We start from the raw sequence: 19,977 nt of genomic DNA, 5'->3' as shown, positions 1-19,977 counted from the left end.
CTTTAAGCTCCCACAAATATTGGAATTCACTTTTAACAGTGCTTCTCTACCCACAAAAAGTCAAGCAGCTCAAGCTGTTTAGAACATCTCACACAAAAAGCCACACCACTAACCTACCCTCCTCCATGCTCTGCACTTCCATTTCTTGCTGTATTTTACTTAGTTTTGAGCAAGGTTTTCACACTATCCTTAATTTAGAAAACTTCCTATGAACATTCACAAATTCCCGCTGTTATTCAGAGAATCCTTAATGACTACCAAAAATATGAAAGTCAGAACTTGCACAATCTAAAGCAAGCTGGTTTATTATTTTCAGTTTAATCTTCCACAAGACCTTACAAACAGGTGTTCTCTTGCTCTGTGGTACACTGATGCTTCCTAGGGAGACAAAACATCCACAAATCCATCAGTACAGAGAAATCCAGTGCTGAATGAATTTCTGAAGCTGAATACAGTTAAGTAAGGAAGCCTGAAGGCAACAGAGAACTGCAGTTCCTCAAGAGAAACTCCAATATGCTTAAGTAACTGAGGCCTCCTTACTCAGGTATTACAAGCTCAGGTCACCTTTGCCTTCAGTCCCACCGGGCTGAGGGAAGAAAACTAATCCAGAGGATGGAAAGAGTACAGGTAATGTCTATCACCCTTTAAAAGTAAGGAAATCAAAGCTTTCTTACTAAGCAGCAGTAAATCATTATAAAGTCAACTTAATTTCCAAGTGACACTAAGGAGCTAAGGTTCCTAATCAGGTAACAAAAGCATCTCTACTGTAATTTGCTATTACACTACCTGCACTTTATTCTATCCCTCACATACCAATATTTCTTACAACTCAAAAGTTACCTGTCATGAGGCAAAGATGTGAAAAGGTATTGAGAAACTCGTACAGCTAGGTACAAGGGGATGGCTTCCAGATAGCAAACTGGACACAGCTGCTCTTTAGTAATAGCACTGTCAGGAACAAGTCATTGGTAGCAGAGTAACACACTACTTTTCTATAAGATTTAGCTAGATCAGAACAGAATCCCTTCTGGAAAACCTAAACTACATATTCTAACAACCCTCTATTTCCTTCTTAAAGCAGGGAAAGCACAAATAGTCTCTGCCCAGGAAACTGTTAAACTCATCCCTCAATTAGTCAAGGAAAAATAAAGCAAGAAATCCTTCACTGTTGCTACCCACATAGAATAAGGAAGATACTGAGAAAATGTGTCATTTTAACTGCTCCTAAACCATAGACTTTCCCAGACAAATATGTAACAAGTCAAAGCTGGGGAGAAAACCACCTATAAATAAGTTGCTGCGGTGCCCAGAACATCAGCACCCTTTCAGACGATATTCTTGGAATTGCTCTTGGTAGTACACACAAAATAAACCAGATAATGGAAATCATCGCTTCAGCAGGATATAAAAGACTCCTTTCTTTATTTCATAAAGGTACTCATTGTGTAAACTGTTCTTTGAACAATAACCCAAACATCTGCATTAACGAACAGAAGCCTGCTAAACAATGCTCCCCCTTAGTCATGACACGAGCCATCTGTTCATCCAGCTAGCCCCAGGCAAGTGTGGCAAGCACCACCACAACTTGCTCTTGTTATGCATCCTTGTACTCCATGTTTCAGTCCATGTTATTTGTGTTACCAAACTGCAACGACACTGGTGGCATTACCACCAAATGTATTAACACACACACACACCCCTACATTAAAGGATCCAAACAGATAAGAAAATTACCTCTGGCCTTCAATTAAAAGACACAAGTGGACCATAGCCTTTTACGCATAGGGAACCCCAGCTTGTAGTTTCTGTAGTCATTCTTGTCCTATTGGATGTACTTTCTCTTTTCTTCCTTCCTGTTCTATACATTTCTTATATACTTAGCCTAGTTGTTCTTTCAACCGAATGCTACTTTTTAAGACTGACACTTCATGGAGTTTACTGGATTCTACTCAAATCTCCCACCAAATTTTCACGGGTTAACCCTTGCATCCAGAAATACTTGAATAGGACCTGCTATTCCAAAATTCGGTGCCCTACTGAAGTGAATACCTTTTCGTGCATCTTGCCCACGCAGCTCCAGCAGCTCCCTGCTCTCACTAATGTCGAGGGAAGCAGCTCATCACTTGCTGCTGCTGGATTCGCCCGTACTCTGGCCAGACCCCGGTACCCAGCACAGACAAGAAAACCAGCCGCCTCGGCAGACACATGTTTTATTGTGCTGAAACCTGGCGTGGGCAGGGTCGAGAGGCAAGGGAGAGGGACCCGAGCCCTCCCAGCCCACGGCTGCGCGGTGTGCGGCTGCCGCCTGTCAAGAGAGAAGCGGGGACTGCTCCGTACCTGACCCAGTTGTCGCGGAACTTGCTCTGCTGGGGCTGGTTCAAGTAAATGGTGCGGGCTGGTGCCTCGTCCAGATCCGCCGCGGACGTGGCTCCGGACATCTCATCATCCGCCTTCTTATAGCCCGAGGTGGAACAGACAGGTCCTGCAAGGAGAGCGCGGAGGGGAGGCGGTCAGCGAGGGGCCGCACCCAGCGGAGCCGGGCCGGCAGCTCCCGGGGCCGCGCCACGGGGAAGGGCCGCGGCTGGGCGGCGGCTGCGAGCGCGCCCTGCCCGGTGTTTACCGCGGCGGCGGCTGTAAATAATGCGTGTCCGGGGAGGGGGCGGCGGGGCGGCCGCAGCCAGCTGGCGGCGGGGACAGCGCGGGGCCCGCGCCCCCGCCCCGCGGGGATGGGCCGAGCGCCGCCCCGGGAGCGCCGCCCCCGCTCCCGCCTGTGCCAGCGCGGCTCCCGCCGGGCGGCCCCCCCGCGCCCCGTATCCCCCGCCTCCAGCCTCCCAGGCTCCGTGCGAGGGAGGCAGCCAGCGTCCTGCGCACCGCCGCGGGGCTCCGGGTCCCCTCGCTTCCTTGGCTCCGCCCGCCCGCGCGCAGCGCATCCCGAGCCCAAACCCGCGCTCAGGGAGCGGCACGGCATCTCTGCCAGAGTTCTCCCAGACCACCACGGGGGGGACCGAGCTGCCTTCCCCCGCCCCGAGCACCGTAGGAGGCTACGGCCGGGCATCTAGGGAGTCTGTCCCTAAAGCTAAGGCTCGGACTGAATTGATAAAAAAGTCTTGCTTTACCCGTTCAATTTCAAAGCTTTGATTTTAAGCGGCAAAAGCATAATGTAATTTTCATTTCCCACTGGGTCTGGAGTGAATTGAGTTCCATAAGCATTGTATACTTTTACAATAAAAGAATGCAAAACCATAAGGGAAAAGAGCTAGCTATTCCCCCAGTCAAGCCTTAAAACATTACCGAAGTTGTGGAGACAGATATATTGCTTTTCCCTTCTCTCCTGAGCAATTTAGTTGAGCTGTAAATATATTAGATAAGAATTTATCAGATTATTAAATAAGCCATGGATTTACAAGCTAGCACAGGTAGCTCTAGACAAGCGTGTGACAACTTGTTTCATAAAAATCTAGTAAAGGTGTTAGCATTATTTGAGAACTTCATTCAAAGGTTAACAGAAGCAATAAGCTGTCCTGTGAAGCTGTAAACTTACTGTAAAGCCAAATCTATTTCTGATTTCTGTATGCAGCTAAGATGATACTGCAACAAGCTGATCTGCTCAGATAGTGGCTAAAAAGGACTCCTGCAATGAATGGGAGAGGCCCCTGAAATTACATCCTCCTTAACTAAAGTTAGGGGGAAAATTTTCAGTCCTATACAAACTTAGCACATCGGACACCTAGGTATTTGTACTCTGTGTAAACTTGTCCTGTTTACCAGAACGCACTTTTAAGCTAACATCCCGCTCATCGCAGACCTTCCCAAGCCTTGGTTCTGTATTGCCAGTGCACACAGGCTCGGTATTCTCCAGGCGTCGGCCACTGGAGGGCAACGTTACCCATTCCTCGTACACCACGGTCATGCACACAACCTTTGCGGGGCCAATAAAGCCGATGTAATTAACAGACTGATGTGCTTTCAACAGCACCGCCTCCTGCCCAAGGCAAATGTTGCACACTGTGAAGTCACACTTTGGAGACATTAAGCTGACTTGCAAGTTCGAGGCTAAATAATTGATTTTTTTTTTTCATTCCAGTTGATACCAATTCAGACAGCAAAAATATGCCAGCTTGATCATTTTTACTTCGTGAAAAGAGACAAATTCAGAACGTGAAATATGAAGACTGTAGACTATGCAAGGCTATGCCATTATGATACTATATTAAGTTACTCAGCCTGAAGAAGCTTGCCATGACACAGAAGACCACTCAGCCTTGCTGAATGGATATTTTCCCCTTCAGAAAAACCAAACTAAATGCACTACTGGATATTTGTTGTCCTTTCCCATTGATTTCATGTTGTGTAACTGCAAAGGAGATCAAACAACTATACTCTTAAGAGCATTAAGTGCAAGGCAGCAGCTTTCATCAGTTTTCCTAATCAAGTGCCAGAACAGAAGTGCAATTATTCTAGAACAAATATGCTGTAAAAAATTGTTGGTTTTTTCCAGAGACCTTATTTATTTGGGATTTTTTTTCATAACATTCTCCAATGATAGAAATCTTCCTGCTGACTAGTTCTCCTTGCTGCAAAGAATTATGAAGCTGTCCCACAACTTTAAGGATTAACTGAGTCAATACAGCTGATGAAGTTCAGAGGTATTTAGGTTTAATTAACATACTATCCTTTTGGCTGCTCTCTTCAAGACAGGTGCTTCAGGGACAACCCGCCTCATTCTTTAGATGCACTGAAATATTTTCAAAGCAGACTTACCAGAGTGTAGAAACAGCTGTAATAAGGCTTTGGGTTTTGAAAGTGGCTCAAGGCAGCTGCTTCAACTATTCGTGGAATAATGCTCATTTTGGAAGATTATCCAATAATCCTGCCCATCAGGAATGCCTTCCACCTCCCTCCCCTGTTACTAAGCAGATCACATCCAAAAGCCTGCAGAGAGTGGCCTTTACTACTGGCTGTAGATCCTCTCCTTTCCTTGCATTTCCAAAAAAGTTAAGGAGCCCTGAGCTTCTGAGGGTCTCCTAGTGGGGAACAGTACCAGGGGTTACACCCCCTTCAGAAGCATCCCCCTCAAGGACACCTGACCACATGCAGACCATCACTTCAGCCATGCAAAAGTAATTTCACCTCTATTTCTTGTTTCAGAAAGGCTGTGGATAAACACAGCAGACTTGACCACCTCCAACACTTGTGGAACTTGAAATTGAAGGCTCAGCAGCTCTTATTCACAGTAGCATTTATTTCCCCATATCTAGAGGAATAAGATTCATTGACTTCACTTAAGGACATGCCAGCTTGTTACTCTCTCCCACAAGACTTGGACCTTTCCTGTTATTAATCCTAGGACTTGCAACACTGCTATGCAATTTATTTTGCATCCAACTACTCATGCTTCAATTAGTAGTAGTAATAACAGACTACTATCTCATAGCCTCTTCATTTAGAAGAGCCACATCAGATTTAGCTTATGTGTTCAGCTACATCGGATTTTGAATGTCCTAATCATATTGATCTTAAGTCTGCATTACTTATTGTAATTGTAATTGTTTAGGTTGAAAAGGACCTTTAAGATCCTCGAGTCCAACCATGAACACAGCACTGCCCAGTCGGCCCCTAAACCATGTTCCAAAGACACAACTACCTGTTTCTTAAGCATCTTCAAGGATGACAACTCAACTGCTTAGATCTTTGTGGAATTTAAACATTGTCTAATACACCTTGCTTCAATTCTGAGGCAGGAGACACTTTCTGCAGGAGTTTAATACTGTTTCCCACGTGCCTTACAAGTTCAATGAGTCAGACTTGAGTTATAAATTCCCTTATAAAAAGCCCATTCATTTCTTCAAGGCTCTTACTTCACACTGTTTAACGCGGTTTCTTCTAAAAATAGATAGGATTAAAGCTTGACAAAAATAAAGAGATTTTATAACTTTCTCTCATCATTAAGAGAAACCAGACTTGATATCCTCACAAATTCATATGGCATTTATTATCACTTGAAAAGCAGTGAATTATGGTTTAATATTCTTACATCACTGGGCCTGAAAAGATGACATTTTTCCATGTGTATCTATCTCCTTAATGTCTGCTCAGTAACAGTCATAGCTTCTGCATGATTGCATAAATAAAGTGTTGTGAATTCTGTAGTGTTTTGAAAGATGAGTCACTTGGGATGCTTGTCAACTGTCAGAAGTCACAAGAGAACTCTTGCCAAATTTTAGCACTTTTCACTTAAGTAGATCAGCCAGCTAGTTACTACCTCTAGCTTGGTGAAGTGCTTGATTGCTCTAACGTGTTCCATTTTTAAGAACAAATGATTATAGATCAATTAAGCCCCTCACCAAAACAGCAGAACCACGCTCTATGAGAAACAGCTGGTTTGTACAGGAGAAGTTCACCAAAGATTTCATGCCATTTATAATTGAAGCAATGTTAAGAGTGTTTACAGCCAAGAATCATACTTCTGATTCTGCACACTGTTTGCAGGACTAGGATCTAGTACAAGAAAGAGCTAAAGTACACTGAGCTAAAGAACCTACCCCTATTTGAGAGCAGAGTTGGACTACAATCTCCAGGGGTCCTCCCACCTCAAGCACTCTGGTTCTAAGCTCAGACACTCACAAGTCAAAGTTTAAGTAGCCATATAAAGTTCCCCAACTGTAATAAGTGACAGTTTTGAACTGAGACATATGAAAGACAGCTTTCCTCAGAGTTTGGCTTTCCTCACCAAAAGCCTCCAAACCTTCTCATTTACAAAAAACACGGCATTTTTGTTATTGGTTAAGCCTCAAAGAAAGTTACCAAAGCGAACACCTGAAAAGCTAAGAACTGTATTTAGAGAGCTGGCAGACAAGTTGAGACTCTTCCTTGCACTGAAAAGCAAATTTGGCTCTCAACAAGCCACTCAGATTCAGTAACATGCCCACTTTCTTGGGATAACATTTTTTCCACAGCATTACCATCACAAACTGAGTACCAAAGATGACACCAAATGAGGAGTTCTGCACTTCAGAATTGTCAACAAGTTAATATACAAACAATTACTCTAAAGCATGACTAAATGAGTTTGTTTTACCAGAAATATGCTATTTCTTGCACTGTTTCCCTAGCTGCTTTCAACAGAAATGCAGCTCTGAAAGTTCATCTAGAAGCACATAAGGTAGGAGTTCAAAGAGGCAGAGCACAGCATGCTGCCAACAGGAGATGCAGTGCATGAACTTCAGCTACCAGGTCCTCCAAGAGAGCTTTGTTCCACAGGACTGGGATATCTTGACCTAGAGTTATAACCAGTTCACGTGGAAAAACCCCCTGATGAACAGTGCTATGGTTTTCATTTTTAAAAATTTAGAAAACTGCCACAGTGTTCAACAGCATAACATTGTAGGTAAGCATTCTGACATACTCATGTCCGAGCAAAGGAAGATCTGCCAGATTTCACAGTGGAGCGTTTATTTTCTAGCTCTTCTATTACCAAAAGTAATTTTAAATACAATTCCTTCACTGTAGATCCATGTCCTGCAAATTTAGATCATCTGCATGCAAGTACCAGAGTTCATAACAGCAGCAGCCATGAAGTTAATACACAGTTGCAAAACACCTCTCAGTTCTCTAAAGAACCATGCAAGCAAGAACTGTTCTGCTTTAAGTTACTGGAAATGATCTTTCACTTGCTAAAGGAGAAGCAAATATGACACAGGATTCCTGCCCAAAGGACACTTACCCTAAATCTTTCAGTTCTGTAAACAGCACCAAGAATGCTACTAATATTTATCTTTTAAGAACTTAAAGCTTTCAGCAAGTACAGTTAACATGTGTAGTAACCCATTAACTTATATCATTAAAATATGAACAAATCCTGCCAATTTTAATGGGCAGTTATAAAGCTTTCTTCATCTTTCCCAAGAGAGTGCCTTGCAGTTTGAGGCCAACCAGAACTTCTCTTTACTAAAAATAATCTTTTATACGTGACAGTAACAAGTGTAGGATTTCCATATGAATGCAAAAGTTGAGTAGCAAAAAGGAGCAAAGTACTGTACATTTTCACCCGGGACTTCTCTGGCACTGAGCTTCTGAGCCAGTAGTATCTAATCAGCTTATAGGTTAAGAGTGCTTCCATCTAGGATAATAAGGAGGCTGTGACAAATTCTAGTGACAGAAGATGGTTGTTAGCTTTAACAAACAGTACATGAGAACACACGCACAGCAACCTTCAGACTATCACCAGGGAACATCTCTCAGGCTGGAGCATGAGCTCTCTGTACATCTCATCATTCCAGCCATTAGGAGCCCTAGAACAGGTCTTGTACACTAATGGGCTCAAGTGCTTGCTACCATGCAACACCAGAAGTGGGCAACAAATCAGTGCAGTTACTTACTGAAATGCTGCTGCAGATGTCTAAGCAACTACTCAGTCGGTGTTGCAGTTCTTTAAGGAATGGTATCACCCTGCAGCAGACCCCCACAGATAGGAATGTTAGAATGACCCTTAAACCCTAGAGGGAACCTATTGGCCAGAGGCCAGATGGCCCCAACCCCCCAGAACCTAGATAAAAACCCACTCCACCATTGTTCGGTCTCTTTTTCCTCCTTCTCCCCAGAAAAACACATGGAAACTGAGCCTCTCTCTCCTGGTTTCTGAAACTCTGTTCCTCGGCCGTCCCCCAAGACTGAGCTAGCATAACAGTTCAGGGGGGCAGTCAGAGGGGATTGCATCAAGTCAGTTCAAGCCCCTCCACTTCCCAGCTTGTGCAGCAAGGCACAAACAGCATTATGTGCAGTCCCAGGGAAGGTACTGTTTTTCTTACAGACTAAAGACAATATGAAACAGAAAAGCTGGAAATAAATTCAGGTCTGATATTTTAACTGGTAGGTACCAGTTAAAATACCTTCAAGTGCTTTTATTGCTGGTTTGGATTTTCAGGGATTCATAGAGTTTGGGGGTTTTTTTTGCTTTTTTGGTTTTGTTTTGGGTTTGTTTGGTTTTATTTTTAATGCAGAAAACCTGAAAGGATGGTAAGTGAGCAAAAAAACAGATTAGAGTTCTTCAAACAAGATTTTATTCTTTAAAGTTACCCTGAATTTGTATCTGTCGAGCTAAACTGATGGTGAAAAAACCTTGTGATTAGCTCAAGCAACTTGACATAGCAACATAGTGGAACAGTCCTACTGTGAGTCAAACTTAGGACAGTGGGAGTTAAAGCTCTTGGATAACTCCCCTGTTCAAGTCAGAACACAAAAAGACACACGTCTTTGTAGCAGATGTTTTAGAGATGCACAGCAAGAAAGAACAGCATTTTATGCACAGCAATGAATCAGTTTTGAAGATAGGAATTTTCTTCTGTGCAAGATATAGACCAATATACAGATGAATAGAGACAGTATCTCCAAAAGGATATTAAAAACAAATGAAGCTACAGAAGCACCAGAGAAGACCAAAGGAACATTATTCTCTGGATTCCAAGATGCAAGGAGGAAGTTGTCATCAATCAAGCTACCAGATATTGCACAGGAAAGTAAACAGACACAGGTCTACAGCTTCCCATCTCTATACAGCTATGCAATGTGCTGTTTATCAAAATTAACAAGACTAAGAAGGTTGTTGTTGGATAGGAAAGTTAGCCATTGGGATAATGCTCATGGACATCTAGCATCTCAAAGTGAACTCCAAGGATCTCTGCAACGAATGCTGCTATGCAATGGGGAGCTCAGCTAAGCCAGAAGATAAGCTTGGATATACTGGTCAATCCAAGGAGGACCAATCTGCCTGTGGGGTGTAGCGACAGAAGACCTGCTGTGTTCTAATAAATGCACAGATACTCAACAGTATAGGTGGATCAGTAGCTCATACGTGATTGTGTTAACAGATACACAGCATCAGTAGCTCTCACTTCACTATACTGCACACAATTATGGAAGACTTCTTGTAGCTTCAGGTGATGCAAAAGCAACCATTGAGGTTAAAGAAACTAGGAGAACCAGAACTCCATTTGCTTGGCCCTGTTCATGTTAAGCATGAACAGGAATAGTATGTTCCTTGTGAAGTTTAGCCACTTTTCTTGTGTTTATCCCAGATTTAAGCTAAATTTGACAATACTAAAAAAAGATCTTTTTGAATAATCTTAAATTACTAACTAGGAAGTTCTTAGTTCTAAGAAATTCAAGGCACAAAACACTGCTGCTTTTGAAGAGCAGCCTCCAATCGTAAATGGAATTGCATACCACAGAGACAGCTGGAGCCTGGATTTTTTTTGCATATGCTCAAATTCATTTGAATGAAGCAGCTAAATGTTATCACAAAAAAAACTAATTCCTAGCAGAACATTAGAGACTTCAGAGAACTAAACAGCAGCAACCAGAATTATGCTACCTCAGGAGTTCAGCAGAAACTGTATACAAAGAGGATTCAGATGCACTCACACAGAAATACTGCGTATTTCTAGAGACAGAACAGAACTCTTACTGAGGGAAGGGATAAGAAGCAGATCCACACAATAAAATTCATTTATCTCTGTATGAATAACAGACATTATTCAAAGCAAAAAAATCAACTGGCTGAATACTCGGGTATAGGAAAGCAAAGGTGCCTATGGTTACTTATAGTCCAAGTTAGAGTCTCCTTGGTGCATTTCTTTTTGCTTCTTGAAGTGACAAAATAAAGGCATAATGTTTCTATTCCCTCTAACAATCCTCATATGTAGTCTTGATGACACCACAAGAAGAATATTGGTCTAAAATAGCTCTTCATCTCCCAAGTAATATTGTACCTTCTCACTTAATGTCAAAACCAAGTAGTTTCTGCTGATCGTGCTGAACTAATAACACTGCACATGATCTATTCTTATTCTGCCTCAAGCCTCATAGCCACAACTGTCAGCTAAGTTCCAAGGATGAAGACACATCAATAGTCAGAGAAGTTAATTCCTTTTTTTTCCTGCCTCCACTTCCAAACTAATATTACAAAAATATTAGGGGGACTAGCAATTGACACCAGTTCAACCAAGTGGTTTGCTGTTAGTTTAAGAGCTCCCATATTGCATTGAACAAAAATGGTGTTTCTAGAAGCTTCACTCTTATCCAAACTCACTTGTGAATTTACAAGCAATTTGGCACCAGAACTTGGACTTCAAGAAGGGGTTTTTGTTATATACAACATGGGCTTGATTTATAAGAACCAGTGGCATATCTGATGCCTGAAAAAATAAATTTCAGGCAGTATATAAATTATATCTAATAGCCTGACACAAAGTTGAATACTCAGCTACAGCAGAGTTTAAACTGTTCAACATTAGAATTTTACATAGGCAAACACTGCAGTTCCAGTAAGCTCAAGGAACCTCCCAAGCTGTCACTAAAATCCCTCAAGTTCAAATCCAAACGCTTCCTGTGAAATAGGTTTTTTCAAAGCTGTTCAGACAATTTGCACTTCTCAGACTCAGATTCAACTCTGAAAACTGAGTTCCATATGTTCCAGGTTTCCAACAACTTCACAGATACTATAAAGGCATGAAGGCATCAAAAAAAAAAGTCATCAATTTTTTCCAACCAACAGCACATAAGTCCCACAACAAACACCAGTTAAGGCAGCTTTGAAGGAGGCAAAAGAGACATTGGTTCAGTGAGAACTCGATATACCAGACACTAGTATTCTCTCCTTGGGATTACCTGGTTTTGACACTCCGGGAAACAAGGTTTCTTCTATTGGTAATGCCCCGTCACCACCTCACTGCTCTTTTCAGAAATTACTATTATTTTTAACCCCTGGATAGCATGGCCTACCAGCTGTCAGTCGAGTTCAAAACACACGTGCACATATTAGAAAGCAATGAACATGTCTTCAGGACTTGAGACAGTGTGGAGGGCACTGGTTTTAGAGCTACACATTTAACATAAGAATTTTGACACACAAGGCAACAGTGCAAATGCAAGTTCATTGGGCAAACACATGTAAACACATTGTGTTTACTCTGTGTGAACTTTCAGTCTCTGAGATAAAAAAATTTTAAATTAAGTTTCTTTTAAATTTTTGGCTAAAGAAAAAAGAATCTTTCAATAGAAAGGAAAAAACTTAAAACACAAACCATTGCATTTGACAATGCACAAAACTAATTCTACTCCCATCTTCCTTACAGGAACTGCAAATAATGAGACTGGATCAGAGATGTGACTGTTAAAACAGTTTCTAGAAAGTGAACATGAGGTGGCAGAAGCGACAGCTACATTGGATTCTTATACTTCAAACAAGAGTAAGAATCCCTCCTATGAATAATCCCACTGCTCAAGGAGGATCCTGTAATTCTAGCACTTTTGTCAGATATACCTTGGATAACCATGACTAGTAATCCCATTTGTGGGCCATGTACACAACTATCAAGTACAGCATGTCTGTTGTATGATTAGTGGAATAATTTAAAAACAGACATCAGAAATCTGCTTAGCACAACTGACAGCCAAAGCTAACCCTGAGAAGAAAGCAGCTACAGCCTTCTTGTCTCACACCTTTGAGGCTTGTTTTATTCCTGTATTAATATTAGTTGAAGCTAAAAATATCTTTGGTGCATTGTAACTCTGTTAGCATTCTGACACCCAAGTGCTTTTTTCCTTTCTGTTCTACAACATTGCATCTGTTCTATAACAATTTATTAACAGCTTTAAGCATATCAGCTGCAAGCACAGCTGATCTTGATTTCTAAGAGAACAATTTAAACAAGAAAAATAAATGGGTTTCCATTATATGCTCATGAATTAAAGCTGTTTTCTTGTACTAAAAGCCCAGAGGCCTATAATGCTGGCTTCTAGCCAACAGCAGATTAGAAAGATTTAGTGCACACATAGTGACCTTTTGCTCTAAAGCACTCCCAAAGCTGTTGTTCTTAATTCTGTCCACCCCCAGTTCAGTGTAATGCACAACAAAAGCAGCTGCCCATTGTACAGTTACCTAGAGAGAAGCATCTCTTCCAGCAGCGGCACAGAGACATGATGTTCATTCCTTCTTGCACGGGGTGCATGGAGATGAAAACAGCAGTAGTCCTTCAAAGATCTCTACAGCATTAGCAGGTCTCAAAGCTGATTAAAGTGATCCCCATGGTAATCTGTGAAATATATGTTTGCACTTTCAAACTGCTCTGCACTGGATTCACAGAAGGCAAGTGTGCACTAGGTGCCTGTGTATACCCATGCACAAAGAGACAGCTGAGCCTTTCACTGAAACATTCTAATAATCTCAACCAAAAAAAAAGAAAATTCAACATCATCCTGGATTTCAGCACTTGAAACAATGACATGTCCAGTTCATGGACTCTGACCCCTCCTCCCCACCTCTACCAGGTTTCAAAGCACAATTTCTCAAGTGAAATCCAAGTAGAAAGATGTTCTGTTCCTATCAGAGATGCTATCTGTGATGTTACAGGTCAGGGGACCCATTCACCTCTGCAGGTATAAAGGGTTATTTTTAACTTACTTTTCTTTGCTTCTGAACAAGGTTAATAGCAAAGTATTTTGGCTGTCAAATGAAAAGGTTAGAAATTATTTCAGCTATCATTTTAGGCAATAAAACCCCCTCTCCCTTAAGAAAGAATAGTTTTCACTTTCTTTTTACCCATAGTAAGCCCATTATTATGTGCCTCTCTTTAAAGTCATATCTACTTATGATGGATACATCTTGGATAACCATGACCATTAGTCCTTTTTGTGGGTCATATACATAACTATGAAGCACTAAGAGCAGCTTTCCAGAGTCCTTCCTCTCTGGCAGTCTGTCTCCCTCCTTCCCATCACCCCCCTCCAAACTACTTGCTTGCTTTCTGGATAGGGAATAGAAAAGAGAGCATCAACAACTTGTTCAAAGCCTCAGAAGACAGCCATAGGAGGAAGCAAGGACTTGGCTTTTTCAACTGTATCAGGAGTGACCATCCCAGCAAAGTACTGGATCTGTAGAAGATCTCCCCGGGCCCATGAGGCCCGCTGGAGTGGTACATATTCCATTCCTATCAAGGGAGTACAGTTATGCTAGGACAGCCATGTGCTCTGAGAAAGCCAGCCCACATTAGCAAGGGGAGATGGGAAGAACCACCACCAGCTGATAACTGCCAACAACAGCACCTTGCCCAGGTCAGTCTTTCTAAAGCTACCAGCACACGAATGTGGGTGACACCATCAGCTCTGGGGTTTAGTTCTGTCTGTGCCTGTGCAGAGTCAGGCTCTAGATATAAGGGGGGTATCAAGCCCATCTCTTTCCACCAACAGGAAGCTGCATGCACCACCTGACAATTGGCACAACAAAGGCTGGCAAGAGATAATCAAATATTTATGAGCAACATAATGACAGGAAGCCATGGAAGACACTGCTAGCTACAAGTAAGTGCTTTTCCCTCAGGAGAGGAAGGTAACTCTAAAATTTTAGGTGCTCTTATCCAGCTTTCATTAGGGAAGCATGTTGCATAATGCATGAGGAAAACATCAGAAAACAATGTTTGAGAACATTATCTATTCCCTACACAGATGCATCCATGAGCAGATACAACATTATCTGTTTGTCCTCTGCATATGGTTGTGCTTTAATTTCCTTACTAAAACATGGTAGAAGCTCACCAGCTGACTACACCAGCCTAGCCTAGATGAGGTCATTCATATATCCCATTGTAGGGAACTGCTATCTTGAACCCAAACTTCTTATCTCACCTTTTCCAGGCTGGTGAGGTCTGACAGACTGCAGAGGCACCTCCAACACATCTAGAGAAGAGTATAGCAATAGCACAAGAACAACCAGGCCCAAAATCAGCCAGGTAGGGTATTGACTGCTTCCTGTCCTGGGCTCCCACTTCCACCCTACAGCCTCATCCCAGCCATCATAGTCACATTGAATCTACCTTATTTCAAAGTTTCCTAGATCTCCTTACATACTTCAATGGCTTGTGTAGATCCCTCTGAGCTTCTCTCAGACCAAGTTGAACATACATAAGCCATTTACAGGATACTCAAGAACCATTAGGATGCATTTGAAGCCAGTACTGTTGGCGTATTTACCATCAAATGTGCTGCCTTGCTTTTTTGCTGTATTGCTTTGTATTATTGGAAATCCCTTCCATGCATAATGCTGAGTATCACTGACAGTGCTGGCAGCTCCAGGCATGGACAAAAATGAGTCAGACATCAAAACATTACAAAAGCATTTTTTAGACATCATAATGTTCAGAGTTTTGGAGTTTGAGGCCTGGTTTTGGTCCTTCAAAAAAATAAGTACTTCCTCGTCCCTGACCCTTTAGAGTAAACACATCACATGTTCAGGATTGCCTGCAATTACAGCTTGATTGTTCTGCAATGCAGGCTCCTCTCCCCACATGCTGCTTGAAAGTGAGCTAGAAACTTGACATAATGCTGATCAGAAATATCATCAAAGCTGGAAGTACTTGTATTTTGCCTTAATGCTGAAGACAAAGTTCATCTATGATGTAATAGATGTGTTTGCATAAAGGAAAACCTTCCAAATACAAGTAATTCTGGGTCCAACACTTAACCAAGTAAAACAGACTTGAATAAAAGTTTCTTTTTTATGTGCACTTCCCTGACAGGTTTTTGCTTGTTTAGTATACCTAGTGTGCATATGAAAAGACTAGATTAAAAACAGAAGCTTACAAACAGAACAGAAAGATGGATAATTCCTTAATGCATTCCTCCCTCAGGGAAACTGTTCACACTTCAGCAAACTTATTAACAACCACAGAGAATGACTAAATATCAGATCAGTTTATTACATATACACTTGTATCTGCTCCTAAAGTCACCTTGTGATCGTCATCTTGTTTATCCTGACAATCAGAACTACATGCTAGGGGATAAGCCAGGAATGCCCAGCTAAAATGATTCACTAAGGAATGATTCACCACCAAACAGCAAATATTTTACATAGTTACCAACATAAGCACATGAAAATGAAATCTCTAACCACCTAATTCACAAGCATTCGTCCAGTCTCAACACATCCATTCCCACCACAGGTTTCCTGCTTTGTAGCCAAGGCACTAGGCACAGCTGGCTAAGGTAAGAGTCAGACCTGCACAGCACTTCGGCAGTACAGGTCAACTTAACCATGCAAAAGGAACTGGACTCTTCCCACTTCTCTCCAGCATTCCTGTCTTCAAGATCCAAGTGCATCACAGACAGGTACCAAGACCTACCATGCACAACACTGAGCTATGCTTCATCCCACAGATACCATTATGCATTTTATTACTGAATGAGCCTTCAGATTTCACCACGAGCACTTAATTCCTGAACATCCTGGGTTCCCAGAAACCTAGCCTCAAAAATTTATGTAAGTTTTAACCCTTTCCTGGCCTTTGTACCTCACAAATCTAACCATGTCCTTCCTTTAGTAATCAGTCCATATTCTCATGGCATACACTAATTTTTGAAAATCCCACTTTTACCATTAGATTACAGACCAGAACAAATGTTTGAAGGGTTATCCCTAATCAGGCAGAACACAAGGTTCCTTCCCATTCTCTGTCTCCCACATTTTGGTCAAGAAGGTAGCCTACACCCCTCCAAGAGCCTGCATCAGCTCCTTTTTGGCCTACACCTGCTGCAGCAGGCATCACTGCCCCTAACAGTACTGCTGCCACTACTTCTGCATTCAGACTTCAACTCACCCAGCTGTGCTGACAGCTGACTGCATCAAAACATGAAGCACAGTAGGCATTGCTGCCATCCTCTGATGTCACTGCAGTTACTCTACATTTCAAATGTAACCTCACAGAAGAGCACAGAACTGTAAATGACCAGTGATCAAACTTTTGAACAGTATTAAACAACAATTTTCAAAGCTTTAAAGTTGTCCTTATTATAAAATAATTTGAAATCAAATACAGAATTTCTATCAGTCTTCCATAAATTCTAGATTTTCAAATCTAGATCTACTTTCCTCCTAATGTTCCAAGTCTCTAAAGGAGAAAAAAATTTGTTAAAGAAATGCAAAGCAAAACTTCAGTCCAACTGCAAATATGTATATACAGTCAACACTTTTTTGGGGTTTGGGGTTTTTTTTTGTGTGTGTGTGGGTTTTTTTTGTTGGGTTTTTTTTAATTTCTTGTTTGGTCAGGGTTGATTTTTTGTTTTGTTTTTAAAAAAAAAACTTGAAAGCAATTTTTTCTTACTTGCTTCATTTAAGTTTCTTGTGAAGGCTACTAGAGGAAACTATCTCTCCATGCTGAAACATCTCCAAGGGCATTGAATATTAGGAAGGCACCTAAACATGCCTGCCCAGCAGTGAAACGGTGGCCTGAAATAGTGCTGGTCACAACACTTATGAGCAAAACTGAAGCTGTTTGTTGGAGACCCCGGAACAGGAGCTCATCTAGATAATACCCCACTCTAGCAGTTAGTCCTGGCCTTCCCCAGTATGCACACTGCTCAGGAATCAAGTGGATAAATGATTTTGAGTGGTTTGCTGTGGAAGTTCTTCAGTTTAAAAGATGAAGCTTAGGTCTTAAGCTCTCAAGTTCTGGCAGGTCACTATATACCTAGCAAGAGCACAGATCAGAGCTGAACAGAATTGTTCAAGTTAATTTTATGTAAGCCTCTTTCAGAGCATATTGTCTATAAATTCCCTTTAGCAGTCTACTTTCAATATAATACAGTTTTGCTACGATTAAGTTGAAGTTTGTTTCTTAGCAACTAATCAAGCTAGCAAAGTTAAGGGCTAGAAGCTGAACATATCCTAGCGATGATGGCTTCAGAGACCCATCTGAAGACAGAGGCTGAGCATCAAGATGTCAACTTTATAAAAAAGTTTTCTACTCCTTCTTTATGGCTTGATCTTTATTGGTGAAATGCAAATACTTCTTGAGGCCAGAAATGTATTTTTGACACAGTTCAACATGACATTAACTGTTGGGAGTCCTAGCAAAAGCAGCTTTTCCTTCTGCAGGGAGTGAGTGATCAGTGCTCAAAGACAACTATTCTGTAGAGAAGTTTAAACTGCTTAACAGTATTAGAGTTCAGACTTCGAGCCTCTCCTCTGCCTACAACCTCAAATACATGATCACAATATGCTGAGCTCCTGTAGCACCTTCATTCCACACAAACTGACTACCGGAGCATGTACCTAGCACTGGAAGGCAGCAAAGTGCCCACAGCCACAAGTGCAGCTCAGAAAGCTGCAAGCTGTTAAAAACCAAGTTTCACACAATTAATAACTTTTAATAAAGCAAATATCGCTTCATTCTGTGTACTTCAGTGTAGAAAGAGAGTCAGTGCATTGGCCAGATTCCTGGCAAGCCAATGAGAAGGATTACAAGCAAGAAACCAAATACCACAGCTGGCTTAAGTGCATTTGTTCCTACTCCGCTGGCTTCATCAGTACTGGCCACAAACCACACTAATTAGCAATTACTCAAGTCTTGTAGCAGCTAATGATTTCTCAAGCCTGGAATGTACTTCTCTGCTGTTATATTTAGACATAAATTGTATTTGTTATGTAACAATTTGGATTCTCAGCATCTTACAACAGAAATATGACATTTTGTTTAAACATTACATTAGAAAGCCCACGTTCCAATAATTTCAAAATAAATTTGGTATCACCAAAATTAATGGGATTTTTGTTGGCATGAACTGACAAGTTTTCAATTTATTACACTTCACGATCCCACCCACTATTATCTTAACTTCTATTGCATTCCAAAAGGTTAAAAATCTTTAGCATGCTGACTCAAAACAGATCAGATTGGTAGGGGTAGCATCTAATTACAAGATTTAATCCCTTCTGCCTGAGGCTGATGGTTAGAGAACATAGTGGCTGAAACATTTTAGCATCAGTTTGTCACTGGATTCAAGTGATTTAAGACAATGATACAGTTGTATCAAGACCCACTAGCTCAAGCTCAGTTTTCCCAGTCAGGAAGCCAGCTTTTCAAATGCAGGTAATAAGCAGGGTAATAACTGCTACTGCCACTTGCATTTGAAAGTATTTTCCAGCCAAAAGTTTGGGTATAACCAATTAATGTTCTCTTGTCCTTTGCTGGATGTTGGTCAAGTTCAGAAACCTGCTTTTTGCCCACCTCCAGGATTTATCCCCTCAGGATTTTTATAAAGCATCTGTTCAAGAGTCCTGAAGTAACACTTGCATTGAGCACCAGTTTTATGCTTTCATATGGCAAACATTGATAGATGTGCATAGAACTGCCTAAGAGGTCAGAAAGATCATTCTTCTAACAGGCATTTGTTAATAATGAAAGAGTAGCCGTAGGTTCTCTTTTAAATGTAATTCCCTAGCTTGTACAATGAAAAATTCATGTTCCCTACCATAGACTGGAAAAAGAATTAATTCTCAGAGCAGCTCAGATCCATGGAGACCTCAAATAACTTAGTGCTCAAGAGTGTAACTTGAACACAATAATTTAGTAAGAGAATTTTCAGTTTATTTTTACCAGATCATCTCCAAGCTGTTGATTGGATGCTTTAAATCAGGAAATAGTAAGGACCTGTATGCAAATGCATGGAGTACAAACAAGAAAAATCAATTTCCAGTCTCTCACTCTGTTATGCTATTATGTTGTTTGAGTAAGATTAAGGTCTCTTAATTCCTGATGAGATTAATGACGAGTCAGCCAATCCATGGTTTTGGAATTTTAATGGAGAAAAATTTTGACTTCATGATGGCACACCAAAGCCCATACTGCCATAAGATCTACAGAGGGCTCAGCTTTACACATATATATTCTGTTTGTTTAAATATATATTAAAATCAGTAATTTGCTCATGGCAAAGAAGCACACCAAGTCCCACAACAGAGAGAGTATGGTGGCCTGAAGGCCCCACCACTTGCTGAAAGAAAAGCATCTTGAAGTCTGATTTTGCACTACTATTCACAGGTAAACAGAAGTGCACCACAAAATTAAGCACACTCTGAAAATAATAATGATGTACGCCTACCACAAACAGAGCTGCTTGCCTACCACTCGCTCCATAATTATGCCT

General features: G+C 41.4%; 1 protein-coding gene across 6 annotated transcripts in view; it reads right to left on the bottom strand.

The window, feature by feature from the left end:
* The window catches only part of ATP8A2 (ATPase phospholipid transporting 8A2), a 317,516-nt gene that overhangs the window by 278,860 nt on the left and 18,679 nt on the right, over positions 1-19,977 (bottom strand). For 4 of the 6 annotated variants that reach the window (XM_068181246.1, XM_068181248.1, XM_068181251.1 and 1 more), the window contains exon 2: positions 2,338-2,482. In XM_068181246.1, coding sequence (XP_068037347.1) covers positions 2,338-2,482 — 145 coding nt within the window. Of the gene's footprint in view, positions 1-2,337; positions 2,483-2,620; positions 2,742-12,937; positions 13,092-19,977 lie in introns of those variants that run through there. The other 2 variants (XM_068181247.1, XM_068181250.1) reach the window with 2 other exon arrangements.

This window comes from Anomalospiza imberbis, chromosome 2 (assembly GCF_031753505.1).
Source record: "Anomalospiza imberbis isolate Cuckoo-Finch-1a 21T00152 chromosome 2, ASM3175350v1, whole genome shotgun sequence".
NCBI classification, from domain to species: Eukaryota; Metazoa; Chordata; class Aves; order Passeriformes; family Viduidae; genus Anomalospiza; species Anomalospiza imberbis.
Note: the sequence above shows the minus strand (reverse complement) of the source record. Positions and strands in the feature narration are given on the sequence as shown.